The 22,061-nt window shown below is 33.7% G+C and overlaps 1 protein-coding gene across 1 annotated transcript; it reads left to right on the forward strand.

Moving 5' to 3' along the window:
• The first annotated feature begins 15,998 nt into the window (after positions 1-15,998).
• LOC131609666 (wall-associated receptor kinase-like 2) lies at positions 15,999-19,289 on the forward strand. Its single transcript, XM_058881439.1, has 2 exons — positions 15,999-17,066; positions 17,235-19,289. The coding sequence occupies exons 1-2, from the start codon at positions 16,211-16,213 to the stop codon at positions 18,425-18,427; spliced, it is 2,049 nt and encodes a 682-aa protein (XP_058737422.1). The 5' UTR covers positions 15,999-16,210; the 3' UTR covers positions 18,428-19,289.
• Positions 19,290-22,061: the final 2,772 nt, after the last annotated feature.

The following is a 22,061-nucleotide window of genomic DNA, read 5'->3' on the forward strand; positions in this document are numbered from 1 at the left end:
ATCAAAATAGGAAATGTCACCTTTAATATTGTTGAAATTATCTACCATCACTTTTTAAGGAAATTTGTTTGGCTACCTCCCAACCTTCTAGTCCACCTCTGGTGAAAAACCTAAACTACCCCTGTCTTCGGAAATGCATTTCCAAAATGCAAGAAAAAGGTGTTTTCGGAGATGCATCTCCGAAAGCGGCTTTTTTTTTTTTAAAAAATTGTCTTATTTTGGAAGTTCATTTCCGAAAACAGCATTTCGGAAGTTCATTTCCGAAATACTGCGCGTTTTGCAGATTAAGCAAAACAGCCCCCCTCCCCCAATTCATTTATCCTAATCTTCTTCCAAACTCAACCCCAAAGAGATTTTTCTGCAAACCACTTCCAAGCTACATCAAAGGCTCCATCTACTTGCTCTACTACATTCAAAAGTCCTCCAATCTATTCAATCGGTAAGCATTTTGATTTTAAGATCTATGATTAAAATTTATATTAGGGTGTTTACAAATAGCAAAAAATGTATTAGGTTAGGTTTGTACTGATATTTAGGATGTTTAGAATGTGTAGACATAGGTTTGATTTAGGATTTTGGGGTATGCCATTGGAGGTTGCAGAGAACTTCTGCGCAGGGGTGTTTCGGAAGTTCATTTCCGAAAACACCTCCATTCCCAGTTTCGGAAATGAACTTCCGAATTGTATTAGAAGTGCAATTTTTTTTAGTTTTTACTGTTGTCTCGCATATTAATCGATTTCAACTGTTTACAGGAACATGTCAGGCAACCAACCAGCACGCATCAGACAGGGTAGAGAGACCCAGACTACGTCGGCTAGACGCGAGCGGGCGGCGGCGCAGCTGGCGTCGCCACAGGGACGGGGGCAGGGCCAGGGACGACGTGTGCGAGTTCCTGTGGAGATGGGCGAGGGTACCTCCTCATCTGGATCTAGGAGTAGGCTGGCTCGAGTATCTTCTTCCCGCCAGCCAGAGGAGGAGGAGGAGGTGGCAGTGCCATACCACGAGGCGGAGGGGGTACCGGATGTTGACCCTCCACCCGGGGAGGAGGATGAGCAGGAGGACAGCTACCCGGGAGGGCCCATTGACACTTCCGTGCTGATATCCTACCGCGACCACGTCGCTCGGCGGATCTGGGAGGGAGAGGTATTTTTTATAATTTGCCCGACTACATTATTTAACCGTTTATAATTTAGACGTTTATTCAATATTTTATTAACCGTTTATTTAACCGGTCTATGTAACATACTTTTTTATTTGTTTTTTTGTAACTGGAGAGAGAGCGGTTGAAAATGGTGAACCACGCCCGGAAGATTTTTAGTTTGTTTAAACCGACTGCTGAGTGGTTTAACGACTCGGTGAGAGCTTCAGGGCTTAGTGGGCTCTGCATGACGGGGTATTCCACCATCAGCCACGGCATGCAGGGGGCCTTTGTGGAGCGCTGGCACAAGGAGACGTCTTATTTCCACTTGCCGGTTGGGGAGATGACGATCACCTTGCATGACGTGCAGTGTCTTCTCCACCTGCCGATCAGGGGTCCGCTGTTGGCCCACTCCCGGATCCAGAGGGTCGAAGCCAGTCAGTGGATGGCGCTCTATTTGGGCATGGAGCCCGAAGCTGCTGACTACGAGTGCATCACGACATCTGGGCCTCATATCCGGTTCACCGCACTGAGCTGCTATTTCGAGCACCACCTGGACGCGGCGGCCGAGCCTGAGGAGGCGGGTGACGAGCTATTTACACAGTATCACCGTGGCTGCGCTCTCCGGTGCTGGTACATGCATGTGGTAGGCGCTGCAGTCTTTGTGGACAAGAGTGCAAGGTACGTCGACGTGACCTACCTCCGCTACTTCATGGACCTGACCACCGTTCACCAGTGGAATTGGGAGGAAGCTACTCTGGCATACCTATACCAGAAGCTGAGTGAGGCCTCCAACTGGAGGACGAGGCAGTTGACCGGATCCTGCACACTACTCACGGTACGTTTCATTTTAATTGTTCCGTATTTATTTATGTTTCGTATTTGTGTTTCGTATTTACTTATGTTTCGTATTTATTTATGTTTCAGAGCTGGATCATCTCCTACTTCTCCCGCATCCCGTATTTATAATTAACAAGAAACGTGTTTGGCTGAAGTGGCATGGCGCGTTTGTTTGGAACTGAGACGACCTGGGTTCGATCCCAGCGTCGTGCAATGTTTTTTTCATAATGTTTTGTTTCAGATCCAGTGTCCCTAGTCTCTGAAGGAACACCTTACGCCTGCATATCAAAACCGTCTGATCACCTGAGATGCAAATCCAACGCTCATCAACTGCAAGTCTACCATGGACTTCTCAAATGCACCACACGGGATCAGCTAAGCACCTTTTTCTAATTTTTTTTCTATTCTATTTCATGTTTTATTTATCCATTTGATTATATAACTTGTTTTTTTTGTTTATTTTGTAAATCCTTTAAAAAAAATCTTTTTAAGGAATAAAACTCCTTTAAAATTTCTTTTTTTTTCTCATAAAAAAAACATAATATATTTGATTATTATTAAACAATTTTATTTTAATTGTTTTAAATTTGATTTAATTTGTTTAAGTTATTTATTTAATTAGGTAGATAATTGTTTAGGTTTAGATATTTAATCGAAGTCTGTCTTTTCACTGACTTAATTAATTAGGTTGAAAAACCAATAATTAATTAAATCAATGTTATTTATTCTATTAACTAGAGTTAACTTACGCCCGAATCAGGGTTTGCGAGAATATTGCCCTACACTAAAAAATATTTTTGTGTGTCCTTTTCAGGGTTGTTTTCAGATGCTTTCCGATTATGCGCCACGCCTTTTACGAAGCTAAGTCCCGACTCTATTTTCTTTTATTTTATTATTTATTCCTTATTTGCATTATAAAATTGTTATTAGGGCTAAAACCTCGAAAGTCAGTGGACTCTTTTGCACTCACGTCTTTTTGCCTTTGCTTACCCCTTTTTCAGGGTTAACCCCGAGGCTTCCCGCCAACCATATCAGATCAAATTCGAAGCTAAGTGCCTATTTACTTTATTCATTTTAAATTTCTTTATTCTTTATTTTTAGGGTTAGCCGTGTTTGCCTCCGGATCGATCATGCACTCACCCTGTTTTTTTGCTTGCCATTTTTTTTCCGCCTTGCAGGGTTTGCCAAATGCCAAAGCTTTGCATAGTCGGTAACCCTAAACCCTAATTATTACTTATGTTAGACTTATTTGTTTATTATTCCGCTGGTTTCAATTTCCCTCTCCCTCCGCTGGTTTCAATTTCCCTCTCCCGTTATTGCTTTAATTATTAATTGCTGTGGTTAGTAATTTTAGGGAGTAATAACTTTGAATCGAATCTAGAATCACTTAACTATAAGATAAATATCTGAAACTGGTCACGTGATTGGTGCACACACGCACACTTTTAAGGGTAACCTCTCTGTTGCCTGTTGCCTTGTTGCCTTGTTGCCTGTTGCCTTGTGTTTTTGCAGAATAGCCAAAGTCCCTCGAATACGAGGATACCTCAGCAATGTTGCCCTCGATTCATTCAAAGGTCATAAGCCCCTAATGATGCTGCCTTCGATTCGCCAAATATGACCTCGTCCCTCAAAGTTGCCTACGAAGTGCTGAGGTATCCTCTGGTTGCCTAAACGAAAAATGGCTATTCTGGTTCTTCCCTTAGACTACCTGCCTCTCTATGGAATAGGACAGTCTTATGGCGAACGAACTATCGATGACCCTTCAACCTCCAAATGAAAGGCTTCCTGCCCTCTTATGGCATGGATAGACCCTTTCACCCCGAAAGGCTAAAAGAACATTTTTCATCCAACCAGGTAATTTGCCCTTAATTGCATGCTCTGGTTTAAAATCTTTTTTACCCTTTTCTCAAAAATCTTCAAAAAGCTACGCTTATTTACAAGCTAAAGTCTTATTTCTTTTCTACACTTTTTCTTTCAAAAGAGCAAAGCAATTAAGAGCCCATGGAAAACCATGGATGCAAAGGGTGCCTTACACCTTCCCTTTGCATAATTACCCCCCGAACTCAGTTTTTATTTAAAAGGTTTTTCCTGTTCTTTTAGCCTTTCTAATATTTGGATAAAATAAAAGTCGGTGGCGACTCTTGCTATCCGTACATTTCGATAAAAAGTCAGTTCACCGTATTACACTACTACTTGACCAACTAACACTGTGGCGAAGTGATGAAGGATTAATGCACAGAGCACACACACGTTTCCTAGTGTATCGGTACACCCACCACTACTCCACCCCATTTTCGTTCTTAAAAACAAATATATGAACACAGTTGTTTGTTCCAGTATTACATCTTATTTTCAAATCCAATTTTTCTGCAGATTTCAATATACTAACAGAAATTAAAAACACATACTTTATAAGATTTAACTATGAATAAATATAATATGTTAATCTAACAATTACCCCATTATACTAACCCACAATGATTAGGGATTCTCCCCCTTACCTCTTGATTTCTCCTCCAAAACCCTAGTTCCTCTTCTTGTTCCTCTCCTCCACTTCTATTCTTCAAAACCAGCAAAATGAGCTAATGATTCTTCTACTCTTCATTTCCTCTCTTACTATCTTTATTTGTTATATTGGACTTTAAAAAAAATAACACCCCCTAATTACTTATAACTCCAATAAATAGGCTCAATTAATCTAACTCTCTAATAACTTAATTAATTCTATTAAACACAAATGCACTCAAGTTTAATTAATTAAATTAATAATTAAATCTCATAACGATTAAATAATTAATTAACACACCAAGGAGTAAAAAATATTATAGTAAAATAAATACTATAAAAACGGGCTGTTACATGTAACCTTATGAGGATTGGAATGATATTTTCGTGCGGTTGAGAGGGTGAGACGATGTCTCTATGTCGATCATAGAGGAGACAAAAGCCCTTCGTTTTCCTCTATCATGGACAATGAATCCTCAGCTCATCAAGGGGATATACTTCATCTCCTTTTCTCCCCTTGAAAGTGAGGTGATCTAGGTTTTAAGTTGTTTCTAGCTCATGAGCGGTAAATTGAAGAGGTTGGTGTTCTCTCCAGTAATAGTATGTTGAAGTTGTTAGTCTTCTCTCCACAAAATTTGCATGCTTTTACACGGGCTAAGCCTAGATCTATTTTGACAGTTCTCAGTTCATCTGGAATAACTTCAAGTAATTTTTGAATATGCTTTCTTGTAGGAAAACAGTTTGAAAATTTGTTTTAGTGTGTGTGTGCGCTTTAGCCATGTGCTTTTACGATAAAGTCATTATGCTTTATAATTGGTTCACTCATTACTAATTAAGGTAGGGATTTTAAGCACTTCAAGACTTTTCCAAATGCTTTCTCTTTTGTAGACACTTGCTTGAGTAGCTTGAGATGAGGCTTGAGTTATATTCCACTTGATTTCCATCACCGGATAGTCAAGTACATCAACCCTAATACTTAAGTTTGCATTTTTATGCGCTTAACCTCTTATGCTTGACTTGTCAGTAGACATTAGTAGTCATCATCTAAAATTGATGTCCTTGTTAAAAGCATATCACCTGCAAAACAAGGTTCCACAGTTTTCATCAACTAAACACCCCACATTAATGGGTTCCTAGTTCATCAAAGCTAAAAGACCGAAAACTCTTATAAGAATACACTTATAAGTGTTTGACGTGGCTTCCAAAGTAAACACAAAAAATGGGACCAAGCCTTTTGTATTGGACGCACATCAATAGTGTTTAACCTTATTGGATTTTGGCCTAACTTTCTTACCTACTAAGCATTCGGATGACACAACTCCTCTTATATTTGCTCCCACTAATCATCATTTGGAATACTTATAGGGAGCCTCCTTATTTGAACCCCATAATAATTTGGTTCTTCTAGACTCAACATCCAAATAATCTTATCAGCAATATATTCAATATTCTCACCTCGAACAAAATAGACATATCAACCATGGTCTGTGAGAGGAACTTATCGCACACAAATGAATAAGCAGCAACAACACTAGTGGAACCTGAAATTCTGCTTCTTTTTAGAACCATGGTAACTGATAAGACACAAGTAGAATACTAACAAAGGAGAAAGAATAATTAGAGATGAAAAGACTATGTGATAATTTGAGAGGATAGTGAGTGAATATGGGAAGTTTATGTAATAGTGAATTCATTGTTGCAATTTATAGGTGTTGCAAGCATCAAATCGTGCCACGATAAAAGCCCATCGTGCCACGATTTACTAACAGTCCAACTTTCCAACGATCTGATCTCCAACGTTCACTTCCAATGGTCTGATTTAACCGGATCATTCCTTGATGCCTTTTGGTGTGCCACGATTTACGTTAAATCTTGCCATAATCTTTACAGATGGTGCCACGAAAATTCCAGTAGCAAACTCAATTTTTTCTTGTCTCAAATCCTTTCTTTACTCAATTATTATCTTATCCATCTTTCTTCTTCATCCCTTTACCTAAACAAAAATAATATAAAAAAACACATACATAGTAAAATGTACTTGAAATGAATTTGTTTTTTTTAATTTGTAGCCTGATGGGTTGCCTCCCATTAAGCGCTTCTCTACCGTCCTATCATGAATGGCAAGATCTAAGGTTTTGCCAGTATTAGGGACACTTTTGTCAAACGTATTTCATCTCTGACATAGTTCTTCAATCTCTATCCGTTGATTAACTTTAAACGTATGAGCATCTCCAAGGTCCTAAATCGCTATAGTACTACCAAGGAATACTTCTTTAATTATAAATGGACCAGACCTCTTGAATTTCATCTTTTTAGGGAAAAGTCTAAGCCTACAATTATAAAGTAGGACATGTTCTCCTACATAGAAATCTCTTCTCATTAGGTTTTTGTCATGTTATCTCTTTGTCTTTTATTTATATATTATTGCATTCTCATAAGCTTACAATTTCATTTCCTCTAACTCCTCTAATTTCAAGAGTTTCTTTCTTCCCCTTCCTCTCTCATCAAAATGTAAAGACTTAGTAGCGTAATAAACTTTGTGTTCTAACTGTATATGGAGATGACAAGCCTTGATATAAACAAGTTGGTACGAAGAAAATCCCAAACATGTCTTAAAAGGTGTCCTGTATGCCCAAATAGCACCATCTAACTTATTTAACCTATCTTTTCTAGATGTGACAACTTTCTTATCTAGGATTTATTTTAATTGCATGTTTGACACTTTCACTAAACCACATGTAAGCGGGTGATATAGTGTGGACACTCTATGCTTGAAATTATACTTTACCAATACACCTTCTAGATACTTAATTCAGAAGTGCTTCTCCCCATCATTGATCAAGAATCCAGGGGCTCCAAACCTAGAAAAAAATATTCTTTTTCAAAAAATTAATGACATAGTGGGCATCATTATCTACACAAGCATATGCTTTGTCCTTACACATTAAATTTATTGGTGTAATTGAACCTTTCAAATTAACAATAAGAGGCACACTACTATAGTGAAAAAGGGATATTGCTTACAAGTGAGCAGTAGGGGTTCTAAATGGAAGATTGAGAAGTTTTTGGGAGATAACGATTTTAGATTGTGGAAAGTGTAAATGCAAGCAGTCTTAACTTAAGATAATTGTATTGAAACATTGAAGGGTGATACATAGATTATTGAAAGCCTAACACAAGTAGAGAAGACCAAGAAGGTGGATAAGGGAAAAAGTTCCATTATCTTGTGCCTCGAGGATAAAGTTAAAAGGGAAGTCACCAAGGATAAGTATTTGACTTCTATGTGGGAAAAACTGAATAATTGTATATGACTAAGTCTTTGCCTCATAGATTATGTTTGAAACATCAAGTATACTCATTTCGAATGGTAGGGAACAAATCCTTAGTGGAGTAGTTGATATAATTTCATAAGATCATTGTTGATATGGAGATTATTAAGGTAAAGAGTGATGACGAGGACAAGGTTTTACTCTTCTTGAGTTCATTACCCAACTCATTTTAGCACTTCAAATATGTCTTTATTTATGTTATGGAAAGTACTATTACTTTGGATGAAGTCAAGACGGATGTGAGATCAAAAGAATTTTTAAAGATGAGATATTTGAAGATTGATGATAGAGATGTAGGCTTAAGTGTCTCAAGAAGAGGAAGTGAGCATGGAGGAATGTCATAATCAAAAAGGCTTGACAATTCAATGTTAAAATGTTTTATTTTTCAGAATCCTAGTCACATTAAGAGGGATTGTCCGATAGAAAGTACAATGAATATTCAGCTCAAATTGTTGTTGCCTATGATGAGGATAATTATGAGAGTGATATGAAAATAGTGATGTCAAGTTTGGAGAATAGAGATGATTGGGTCATGGACTTAGGTTAATGTTATCACATGTGTCTAAGAAAATAATACTTTGAGACTTTGAAGTTGAAGGAAGGTTGACTAGTTCAATTTTGTGATAATAAGGATTGCGAAGTTTATGGTATTGGTACAATAAGACTTAAAATGTTCGAGAAATGTGAGTTTCGTCTTTACAATGTGACATATGTTCCAGAGCTTAGGAGAAATTTGTTATTCATAAGTATGTTTCATATCTAAGCTATTGCACCTGAGTTGAACATGTGGGGTTGACTATTTCACATGGTGAAGTGATCATAGCTAAAGGGTCTAAAATATATTACTTATATAGTTTATAAGGTTACAATGTTGTTGTTCATTCATTAGTTAATGAATACTTTCATGTAAATAATAAGTTATGGAATTTGAGGTTAAGGCATAATGGATGCTTAGATGTTGTTTCATAGCACTTTAGTGAGTTTTGCATAAGACACTGGATTAAAATAAATTTGACCACTGAGTTGTCATGGAGTTTCTAGGGTAAGGTTGGTGCCATAGTTGCTTACTTGACCGACAAGTATTCATTTATGAGAATAGACTTCCAAACAATTATGGAGGTTTGGCGTAGGAAAACTATAACCTACTCTATTTTAAAATTCATCCGAACTTTGCTTGTTAATCAAGTCAAGCCTAATCAGCTTGATGGTAAAGTTGTGGGTTGTGTCTTCAATGGTTATTCAAGAGGTAGGAAGGATTATGAGTTGTTGAAAGTGAAACTTAGAGGATAGAAGTTCATCAATTAAATATGTATTACTTTTACTGAGTCATGTAAGGGAAAGAAAATTAAATATACGGGAATGAAGCTTTTAGATACTATGGCGGAGAATACTCAGCTTAAGGTGAAGGTTTTTACTATGGATACTTAGCTTAAGGTGAAGTTCATCTCAAAGGGATGTTTATGCAAGCCTTAAATGTTATGCTTTGAACGTGCCTGAAGGATGGTAAAAATCATAAACAAAGACCTTTGGGGAGGCATTTGAAAACAGGTGGAGTCAAAGATGGTTGAAGAATCATATTTGTGGGCTTGGTAAACTACTAAAGCATCAAAATGTGGTTTAGAGCAAGTTGATGCAAGTGAAAAAGATAAGATTCAAGCGAGGTTTGAACTTGATAAGAATTGTTTCATACATGTATAATTGACAAAGAGAAACAAGGTGGTTGATCGGTAAATTCACATCACCATGGTTTTTAGTTAAGATGGAGATTATTGAAGTATGCCTTAAAACCTTAAGCGATAAAGAGAAAGAAAACTTATTTTGAGATTCAAGAAATTAGAAAGCCAAAAATACCACTCAGGAGGTTCGTGGGGAAGGCGATGGAGACTGTTAATTCGGCGACAATAGTGCATGGTGTTCTAATGGCGGTCTGCGATGGAGCTCCTGCGAGCGGTGGTGATGGGTTTGGTGGCCCACGAGTCAGACAATGTGTGGTCGGCTCGGTTCCAGCGGATGATTCTGGTATATCGGGTATCGTATTTAATCCTGGTATTTTTTGTGTCAATCTTGGTTGTTCCGATTAGTGGATCAGTTTGTTAATAGGTTTTGATTTGGACCCATTAAGTATTAGTTGTATTTTAGTTGTTATAAATATGTATTTCTATCATTCTTGTCTTCACAATCTTTAGAACTTTGAGGCTGAGATAAAGATAAGGGTTTAAGAATCTTAGTGGTAATCTTAGATAGACAATGATAGATTCCTAAGAGTTTATTTTCAAAATTTCTGAAATTTTAAAAATATATAAGAGAATTGAGAAATAATTTTAAACATTTTGGGTTTGTGTAATACATGTATAAAATTTGAAACATTGAAAAGCACTTAGTAAAAAATATGATTTGTTTCTTGGAAATTTGGATAATCATTTTCTTGTATCATATTTATAATATTTTATCATAACTTGTGATAGGTGCTCTTTCTTTAAAAATAGATCTTTTGATTAAACTAGATAATTAAATTGTGTTTTTTGTCTTTTATTTTTTCCTGTTAAATTAAATGTCTAATTGCAAAGAATTTTCTTCTCCTGAAAATCGTTTATTTTTTAATGTCAATAGAAATTATTATTTTTTGTTTTCTATATCCTCACACATCAAATATTTTATTGGGTTGAACACTTCAACTTTTTATTCTAGAATCACACTAACATAACATCGAGATATTAGCTTTTTACTTGATAATTTATTTAAACTAGTCAAAGGCATTGTTTTGATTATTACTTTTTGTTAGGTCCGTGATCTTCAATTAGTGTTTATATTATTTAACATTTGGTTTCTTATGAGGAGTAAAGAAAATGTATTGGAAGTGGACGTATCTTGATTTCAGACCTTAATTTACTTGTGAATATAAACATTGTAATTAATCAACTTATCAAACCATATTATTTGATCCTTATCCTAAGGCTGTGACGAGGCCTGCAGCAGATTGATTATTTATCCTCAGCTTAAGTGCATTTTTAGTTCTTTATTTTGATTTTTTTTAATTGTTAGTTTCTTATTTTAAAAATTATTTTTTTATTCCTCAACTCCACATATCTACATAAAAAAATATACATTTTTTTTAAAAATTTCAATTATATCCTTTACATGAGTAATTTTAATTTTAATTTATTCTTTTTTATTTAATTAAATAATCTAATATTAAATTTTTAATTTTTTTTTATAAAAATATACTAAGTCATAGTATAACATTTGTTCTTTCAATTTTACATTTTATTTACACCTTTTTTTAATGTTGGATCCATTTGCATTAATGGTAAAAAAATAATTTTTTATATTTTTATAAAAATACATTTTAAAATATTAAAAGATATTGTAACTTATTTTTCATAAATTGCTACAAGATTATTTTTAGCATCAAGTAATATAAATATATATTATTCAAATTAAAACACGATTAAAATTACTAGTTTTTTAAAAATTATATTTAAAAATAATTTTTAAAAAAGATATTCAAAATAATATTAAACTTTTAAAAAAACTAAAACAAATGAATCTCTTAATATTAAACGCACTATGTAGAAATAGTTCTATTATGATATGAGATATTTTATATGCAATCATTCTGGTTGTTAACTTATGGTTAGGAGGAAGACGTTTCATGAATTTGACAGAGTTTATTGTCTTTGTATTCTTGACGCCGTTAATAAAGTATGATGGTGGAATACATCCAATTGATGTGGGTTATATTTGGAGGTGGTTGATATTCAAGGTTGCTATGAAAGGAGTCAGTAAATATGTGGCATGCTATCTTAATGACTTGCAATTTGGGGTTTGAGTATCAGGTGATGTTGAGGCCATTTTGTATAGTGTCAACAGTGTGTTATGCAAGCGACACAGAGATAGTTCTTTGGTTATGCTAACAGTAGATTTCTTGAATGCTTTTAACATGGTAGATAGACTAACCTTATTGCACGAGGTAGGGGTGAGATGCTGATCTATTTCTTTGTAGGTTGAGTTTCTTTACAGCCAAACAACAAGGTTGTATTTTAGGGATGAACATATTATGTCAGCCATTGAAGTGCAACAAGGTGACCTGTTAGAACCGTTCCTTTTTGTTTTGGGGTTACACCTACTCATTCATCGAGTTAGAGACAATTGTAAGTTTCTTCTTCATATCTGGTATCTTGATGATGAGACTATTATAGAGGATCATAGGATGTGGCTAAAGCTCTTGGCATTATTCGGGAGACAGGTCCAGGATTAGGTCACAAATTGAATATTCGTAAGACTGAAATCTTTTGGCCTTCACGTGATGGTAGTAAAATTGCTTTGAGAGGTTCTTAGTCGAGATGACGGCTTTATCAAGGGATTATCCATGAAAAGAGCTTCAAGGTTATTGAGCTGATGCATCTTCTACCTCAACATAGGGATCCTCAAAGTGAGCTTCTTTTACTTCGATCTTACATGGGTATTGCCATTTTTTGGACCTAAAAACATGTCAACCTAATCATATGGAGGAAGTAGAAATTTAGTTTGATAAAAAGTTGCAAAGGGTGGTTGAAGACATTGTGGTTGGTGGAGGTCATTTCTTCGGGGACCTTCAATAGATGGTGGCTTCTTTATCCATTAAAGTTGGGGGATTAGGATTGCACTCAGCAGTAGAGGTTGCCTCGTATGCTTTTGTGGCTTCTAGGGACCAATCTTAGGTGTTACATGATCATATATTGAGAGACAATGTGGTATATGGAATGGTCTCTGATTTTGGCAGAGTTTTGGATGGTCTAAGTGTTGTGATTCCATATTTTGACACTACTACAAAACGCGCATACAAGAGCGCCAAAGTCACCACGATTCTTCCCAAAACCGTGGGGACACTTCTAAACTCATATGCTAACATTTTTTTAAAATTAAAATTTTAAGGGTATAATTACAATTACATTCATAACCGTTGTGATACAATCAAGCTTTCATGAATTCGAACCTCGGCTCCCTCAAATAGTTTATTCCTTTTACGTTAATGCGCGCCTTTTCATTTTTATTTATATTTCAATAAAAAATAATAGGGATATATCTACGGTTCTTTTGTAAAATCATTGTTACACACTGGCGCATCTTTTTATATATTAAACACTAAGTATCCATTTTTCCACTGATAAAAGAAACAACCCCAACAACAACACCGTAGTCATTGTCGGGAAGAAGACAACAACTCTACAGAGTGATCTACTTTAAGGTACGCCAAATATTTTTGACATGGTTGCTAATCAGTTTCATTTCAATGTCGCATTTGAAGACAAACTCATCCAAAGGTGTTTCTATGTCCTCTTCCGCTGTAAAATCTCGATCTGAAAATTTCTGTGGTTGTATGGTTTCGTACTAATGCAAGAAGGGACAAAATAAAGGAAGGCTATTTTGAAGATGTCCATTTTGGAGGAGTGATGAAACATCTAATTTGTTCATATGGGATGACGATATGGTAGAAAAATGAGGATATAAAGATGAGAGCATTATGAAGTTAGAGTTGGAAGCTTTGGCTATTTGAAGGTTATGTATGACGATTCAAAAAAGAAGAACAAGAATTTGAAGAACAAATTAAAAACAGAGAGATTTTCTGGATATTTGAAGATGTTATGTTTTGTTATCTCCTTAATGTTTAATATTTACTTTGTTATGAAATGTAATAGTTAAAGATGTTATGTTTACGGTCTAAATTGCATTGTTGATGTTGAAACTGCAGATGCAGTGAACATGACAGGAATGCAACTAACAGACGGTTTCTTACGAGTATGTTCATTGCAAACTGTTGAATTTTCAATTACAATTATCGTCCAAGAAGTTTATTAGTATATTAGTTTATAGTTTAATATGATAGTTTAAGTTATTAGTTTAAGTTGATATCTTAAGAGAGTGATAAAGCCCTAAAGTTTAGAAGAAAGATTAAAATTTCATTACATAAACTTTCATTACAGAAGGCCTTAATAATCAAATCTAAATCCTCCGAATGAGAGGAAGTTTGACCAATCATAGTCTGCCTCATCCTCATCATAAGATTCGAAGAAAATCATCTGCCTTCTCAACCTTCTTCTTCTTCTTCATCTTTTCCTCACCTTGAGAGTTCTCCTATGTCTCAAGTACCGTTCGTTTGCACAAGATCGGATTCTTTCCTCATCTTGATTCTGAGGATGGTTTTGCAGCACAACAACCTCTATAGCAACAACATCTTGATTTTGAGGATGGTTTTGCAGCACAACACCCTCTACAGCAACAACATTTTCATTTTTAGCATTGTTGGTAGCTTGAACAGGAGAACTCATTTTGATTCCTTTGGATGAAGTTGTTTTTGTGTTTTAGTTCTTCCGCTTTTATATTGTTATTTCTGATTCTTCATCTACTTCTCTTGGAAGTTTAAAAACCAAAAGATGCACGCATGTCAAGCTAGTTTGCTCATTATTGGTTCTTTAATTCAATACACTTTCTCTTCTTGGAAGTTGAAAAGATCATTTGCCTACCTCGAACTGTTCAAATTTATTCTTCCATTCTAAGATATTCATTCTATGTATATTTTGATGTACTTAATGGAATTATGTACTCAATACAACTAATTTTGTTATCAATTCAAAAATGGTGTATTGTTGATTCTGGTATGATACAATTGATATTTATTCATAAATATCACAACGGTTATTAGGCTTAACCGTTGTTATATGACGCGCTTTCCAATTTACTACAACACTCACATGACCGTGATTAAAAGTACCACATAAACAACAAAACGCTACATAGCAACGTCTGGACCTATTCCAACTGTTGTTAAATTCCTTTTTGTCGTAGTGTGACTTTAATAGTTTTACTAGCAATGACACTGACCCTCCTAAAGCAGAACACATTTGGCAAGTGCCCTTTGTAGTAAAATTGTTCAGGACATGGATGTAAAGTTTGACATGACTACATGACATAAAGCAATTTTTTATTGTTTGCAAGCCGCACATGCTCAAGACTTTCTCCTTGCTATTTCTATTTATGAATTAGACCAACATATGTTACTGGTGGAGTACCACACTGTCTTAAGATACCGCCTTATGATTCCCTTATTTCCTATTGATGAGATCTGTCGTGTTTGTTTTAAGGCATGTTTGGATATATTTGAGGAACACACATTTCATTATAAGGAGCTTCTAGGCTTCAAATGCCGACATGAGCTTGTTAAGGATATTTGTTTGATATATTTTAGCAAGCCGGGGTATCTGTAAAGAAAGAGGCGCCTGTGAAAATTTCTTAACGACCCCACATGAGGGGAGATCGACACTTAGACTGGAAGATGTTCTAGTGTACGAGTGAGTAGGAGAAAAACATGTTTGTGTGGCCTTGACTGGAGTTTCTTCAATGGAAGGACTGAGGACTAGAGGTTTTACAATGGGACATGCAGCTCTCAAAGCTGTTTCAAGTATAGTGGCCAAACATGAGAAAACATATTCCGATAATAGCACGCTTTAATACCATTTGCCTTTAACAGTTTTGATTTCCTAGCACCAAAAACAGTTGGTCTTATATAGAGAGTCCAAAGGCTTATGAATAACAATGTTATATTTCCTAGGTCTTTGGATGTAGTTTTAAAAATGATTGGTTTTATCTTCCAAAAAGAAGTACCAGCGTTCAGTCAAACACCGACACAAACACACTTTTCCGGAGATATCAATAAATAGTTGGAAAGAACTCATCTATATAGGAGAATAAGTTGGACACATAATGTGGATCCTCTTGGAATCAGGTTTTCTCCATGCAAGAGAGTCAAAGATTGAATCTAAGATAAAATACTCAAGTCGTTTGAGTTTCTAGATAAGTGCAAAGAATTTCTAGATAAGCTTAAAAGCTACAATACAAACTAACAACTTTTAATATGTCACTCTGCATGTAGAACCAGTCAAAGTATTAATATTACCTTTTTTTTTTTTCAAACTTGGCCAGATTAAGAGAATGTTTATCAGTAACATTGTTCTTTGGACTATCATGAGTGGTAAGCAGCATGCCTTAAAATTTCCCCACTTTGCCCCTGCATAATTCATGGCAGGAAATAATCATGATTCTCATTCAGATTCAAAGTTGATAGATTTTAATTTGTATTAATTTATGATTGGGCCTCATAGAGGTTGAAGTCACACTGATCAGTAACTAACAAAACTCTCCTTTTAAAACTCCTTATGATTTCAATATTATTAACTGTCCTAATCATTCATATTTGGAAATCATAAATCAATTTCAACCAACCACTTTGGCTGAATATTCCTCATACCAAGTCATGGAATAAAACAAAACCAATGCCGCGTGAAAACAACCAATCTAGCTCTTATATCACTGAAAACAATTGAAGTGTAACTCATTTGTTGTATTCTCAAAAGACTTAATCATGGAGCTTCAATGTTTCTACATTCTTCATCTCACTGTTATGTTCCTAAGTATGTTTCCTCAGTTACTCAACTGCCAACAAGAATATCTCAATAGCACTGTCTTTGACTGCACTAACAACCCTTCTGTACCAAAAGGATACCTCTGCAATGGCCTTAAAAAGTCATGCACTTCCTTTTTAGTTTTCAAGTCAAAACCTCCCTATGACAAACCTGCAAAAATTGCCAACCTTCTTGGATCTGAAGCCTCTACTATAGCCTCGATCAACAAGATAACCATAAATGAGAAGATTCCTTCAAATAAATCAATCTTTGTCCCGGTTTTTTGTTCATGTGCTGGAAATATCTACCAGCATAGCACATCTTACTCTGTCAAGCAGAATGACACCTATTATGAGTTGGTAAAAGAAACTTATCAAGGCCTTACAACCTGCCAGGCATTGATGGGTCAGAATTACTATGCTCCTGTCAACATTGCAGTTGGTGCTGAGCTTACAGTTCCAGTACTATGTGCTTGTCCAACGAAAAACCTGACAGCAAAAGGGGTTACATCCTTGCTAGTTCACATGGTGAACTACGGTGACACAGTTAAATCCATAGGAGAAGCTTATGGTGTTGATGAACCTAGCATGCGAGAGGCCAATGAGTTACCGGTGCTACAAAGTGCAAACAGCACTGTGATCCTCTTTGCTTTGACGCCTATAATAGTTCCTCTGAGAAGCAAGAGTTGTAAAGAGAACCCAGAGAGATTCTACTGCAAATGTTTTGAGGAACTACATGCTGATGGAAGCTCCAAGGGTGTCTTCTGTGATGAATCTCATCGTCAAAAACTCCCTGCAAAATTGGTTGCTGCCTCAGGTATACTTGTCTAAACTCTCTTCAAGAACAAACTTTAGAATAATATAATTTTAATAAAAAAAATTACATTTTAGAATAGCTAGTTAGTAAGGAAGCATGAAATCACATAAGGATGTTTGTTGCTAGTGATGGCTTCCAACTGAATTTGAAAAATAACTGTATTTGCAGGTATTGGAATTGGTACAGGCTTTCTGTGTTTGTTTCTTTTGGGTTACAAATTATATCAATGCATAATGAAAAAGAGAGAAAGAATCCGAAAGGAAAAGCTGTTCGGGCAAAACGGCGGCTACTTGTTACAAGAGAAGTTATCATCATACGGAAACGGAGAAATGGCAAAGCTTTTTACTGCAGAGGAGCTGCAAAGAGCAACAGATAACTATAACCGAAGTAGGTTTCTCGGCCAGGGTGGCTATGGCACGGTGTACAAAGGAATGTTACCTGATGGAACCATAGTAGCAGTTAAAAAGTCGAAACAGCTTGACAGGAACCAGATAGAAACTTTTGTCAATGAAGTAGTCATCTTATCTAACATCAACCACAGAAACATTGTCAAACTCTTAGGTTGCTGTCTTGAGACAGAAACCCCATTACTTGTTTACGAATTTATTCCAAACGGAACTCTTTCTGAACATATACATAGGAAAGACCATGAGTCGTCCCTTTCATGGGAAAATCGCCTTAGAATTGCTTGTGAAGTTGCTGGAGCAGTTTCATATATGCATTTTTCAGCTTCTATTCCAATCTTCCATAGAGACATCAAACCCACCAACATACTCTTAGATAGTAACTATAGTGCCAAAGTGTCTGATTTTGGAACATCAAGATCAATACCACTAGATAAGACTCATCTAACCACATTTGTAGGCGGAACTTTTGGGTACATAGACCCTGAATATTTTCAGTCCAGTCAATTTACAGATAAGAGTGATGTATATAGTTTTGGCGTTGTTCTTGTAGAGATTATAACCGGTAGAAAGCCCAACTCATTCTATGATGAAGATGATGGTCAGAATTTGATTGCACAATTCATTTCTGTAACGAAAGAGAACCAACTTCCTGAAATTGTAGATTCCAGAGTGCAAAAGGAAGCCGGGAAAGACACCATTCTTACTATTTCAAATCTTGCAATGAGGTGTTTGAGACTTAATGGTAAAAAAAGACCAACAATGAAAGAGGTTTCAGCGGAATTAGAAGCACTGAGAAAGGCGCAAAGTTCCTTTCAAATCAACCATGATATTGACGAATCATCAAGTGATGATGAACAATCATTTGGGCACATAATCAATGAAACAACAACAGAGCAAGAATCAACAGAGGAAAGCATTTCAGTTTCCTTACAAATCGAATCCGCGTCCTTCTGAAATGCCGAACTGATACTTTTATTTTCTAATCCACCGTAATTAGGATCTTGTCTTTGACCCCTAGTAAACGCGCCACGGCCTTTTAGGTTACTTCTATGAGACTAATTCTCGAGTTGGCTGCGGAACATCTAGTTTTGGCCATGTTAGGTTGGGTTACATTATGTTTTGCGCTTCATTTTCAGCATATGAATGAAGATGTATCATGTATGATGTATCTACCTCCAATGTAAATTATTTTAACATTGACAACATCTTAGCGAAAAAGAATGACATGAGCATTAACTTCTTCCTTGGATTAAGTAAATACTTATCATTTGCAACCATGAAAATTTGAGTTGAAATTTAAAAGCAATAATCGATAAGCAGGCTACATATAAAACTTCCCACATTTACAAAATGATAATCTAACAAACTATGAAAAATCGATATACAACATGAATACATGATGCAATTTACAGTAACACTATTAAACAAGTTTATCAATAACGAATTAATTATCCTAAATGATAAGCATCGTGACAGGGTGACACTTACATGTCGCAAACGAAAGAAGATTCCATGGAAGCAAACAGGGGAGTGAATAGAGAAAGAAGACGCGGATGCAGAATGCTATACGCGAGCAGCAGGTGTGTTGATGATGCTACGTACGTTTCATCCAATTTTATGGAAATTGAAACCGATTTTCCGATGCCAGTCGGAGTTAAACTTCAATCATTCATGAGCGCCATCATGCTCAATTAGATCGTATTAGGAAATGTTGCTGAATTTAGTGTACGAGTGATTACAATTTTAGTTACAACGCGTGTTGTAAAGGAGAAAAGGGTTTGAGAAAATATGTGTCTATCCTCAATAACTCATAGTCAAGCTTTGGGTTACGTTTCAGTAACTTCAAGGCTGACAAAGTTACTGTAACTTGGCATTATGTCTCTCCTGTTTTTTTCCCCTTCCATTCTTATCTTCCATTTCTTTTTTATTATTTTTTTTAATAAAAAATCAAAAATTGTACAAAAGTCACATATTCAGTGACTTTACCCGCCACAAAGTCATCCAAGTTGTTTCGGTCGAGCTTTGTTGTTAAAATAGACCGCCGTCGTACTCTCATTTAATTTAAATTATTTATTTTTTTATAAAAAATTAAATAAAATATTCAAATAAAAATTATATGTAAAAATAAATATGAAGACAGGAAGAAGGATTGATCCATATATTGGTTTTCAATATATAATAAAAATAAAATAATCTTTTTAAAATAGATAATAAATCGGTGTTTATAATTCTCTCACTATATAAAAATATTTGAATCAATAATATATATATATATATATATATATATATATATATATATATATATATATATATATATATATATATATATATATATATATGTATAAATATTATTTTTGTTTTGGAGTTATTGTACAAAAATATTTAAATCAATAGTAAAGTTCTTCAATTATTATTAAATATTTTCATCAGTAACTTTATGTTCTTGTTATTCTTCAATATTTTGATCAGTAATTTTATATTCTCGTTATTATTAAATATTTTGATTATACATAAAATTACTGATCAAAATATTGAAGAATAACAAGAACATAAAGTTACTGACAAAAATATTTAATAATAATAGAAAAACTTTACTATTGGTTTAAATATTTTTTTACAATAATTCCAAAACAAAAATAATATTTATAATATATATATATATATATATATATATATATATATATATATATATATATATATATATATATATTCAATATTTTGATCAGTAATTTTATGTTCTCGTTATTATTAAATATTTTGATTAGTAACTTCATGTTCACGTTAATATTCAATATTTTGATCACTAACTTCATGTTCCCGTTAATATTCAATATTTTGATCAGTAATTTAATATTTCCGTTAATATTTAATATTTTGATCAGTAATTTCATGTTTCCATTAATATTCAATATTTTGATTAGTAACTTCATGTTTCGGTCAATATTCAATAGTTTGATTAATAACTTCATGTTCCTGTTAATATTCAATATTTTAATTAATAATTTTATGTTCCCGTTAATATTCAATAATATGAGCAATAACTTCATATTCTCGTTAATATTCAATATTTTATCATTAACTTTATGGGAAACAATTGCATGAGCTATTAGTAACATAAATAATTAAAAACTAACCCATTTTCCCATACTTGGATTCATAAACTATTATAAATATATTTACTTTTATTTTCTTTAATTGTAAAAAAAATAAAATAACATGTGGGTTCACACGAATTCTGGTATGGCTACCCGTGCATTCAGACAGTGCTGATGTGTTACCCGTGCGTTGGCACGGGTACCAGTGTGGTACGTACACTTTTGTTTTCAAAATGTAATAAAAATATAAATAAAAAAATATATCCTCGTGTGTTTGTACGGGTATTGGTGCGGTACTGGTTTGTTATCCATCAGTTCGCACAAATTTTGATATGAATACACGTGTGTTTTGTATGAGTACTGATGTGTTCATTATATTATTATTTGCATTTAAGTTGATGTAATCGATTTAATTTATAAAGTAGTTATTATAAAATTCACATAATTAGTAAAATGAATATATATATATATATATATATATATATATATATATATATATATATATATATATATATATATATATATATATATATATATATATAATATTTTTGTTTTGGTGATCATAAAATAATTATGAATTGTGTATATTAACATATGATTATAATGTTATTTAACTCATATATTACTTATGTATGTTTGTCTAGTATTTTTTTTACTTATAAATATTTGTCTCATTGATTTCTATATTACTAACATAAGTTTACTTTTAAACTTCAATAGAATTGAAAAACTCTTTGATAGCTGTAATATATATATATATATATATATATATATATATATATATATATATATATATATATATATATATATATATATATATATATATATATATATATATATATATAATTAAATAAAAATCTTTGGTGGTATAATATTTTATGTATATTTTTTTTATATACATAATCTTGTAAGTTGTAATAGTATACCACTTATTACACAGTATTTCTTCACCAATGTGAAAAGTATACAAAATTAAAAATTATTAAAAAGAGTTATATTAAATTCAAATTTCAAAATAAGAAATCAAAAGTTGTAATCACATTAAATCATAAATTAAAAGTTGCAATCAATCAATGATTCATAAAGATAATGATGCTATTTAATTTTTTTATATGTAAATGATTTATGTCTTTTCATTTTTGAACTCTTTATTTATCTAAACAAATATACTATTTTTTTTCTTTATTCTTTAATTATATTTTCTTATACATTTCAAAATTATGTAGACATTTTTAATTTGTAATATTTTATTATATTGTATCTTTATTTTTTTTTGTTTTGTTCGACCTTACAACAAATAAATATCAATAATATTTTATAAAACTAACTTTATAAATTTTATTTTATATATATATATATATATATATATATATATATATATATATATATATATATATATATATATATATATATATATATATATATATATATATATATATATATATATACTCCAAGAGTAAGTTAGAGACTTACCCCTCATCTGACATTGATTC

The sequence above is a fragment of the Vicia villosa genome, linkage group LG6, assembly GCF_029867415.1.
Source record: "Vicia villosa cultivar HV-30 ecotype Madison, WI linkage group LG6, Vvil1.0, whole genome shotgun sequence".
NCBI classification, from domain to species: Eukaryota; Viridiplantae; Streptophyta; class Magnoliopsida; order Fabales; family Fabaceae; genus Vicia; species Vicia villosa.

What these genes read in the sequence shown, in the direction of transcription:
- LOC131609666 (XM_058881439.1), top strand. Translation starts at nt 16,211, where the DNA reads ATGGAGCTTCAATGTTTCTACATTCTTCATCTCACTGTTATGTTCCTA. An exon ending in AAAATTGGTTGCTGCCTCAG is followed by an intron (nt 17,067 to 17,234) that starts GTATACTTGTCT and finishes CTGTATTTGCAG; the next exon opens with GTATTGGAATTGGTACAGGC.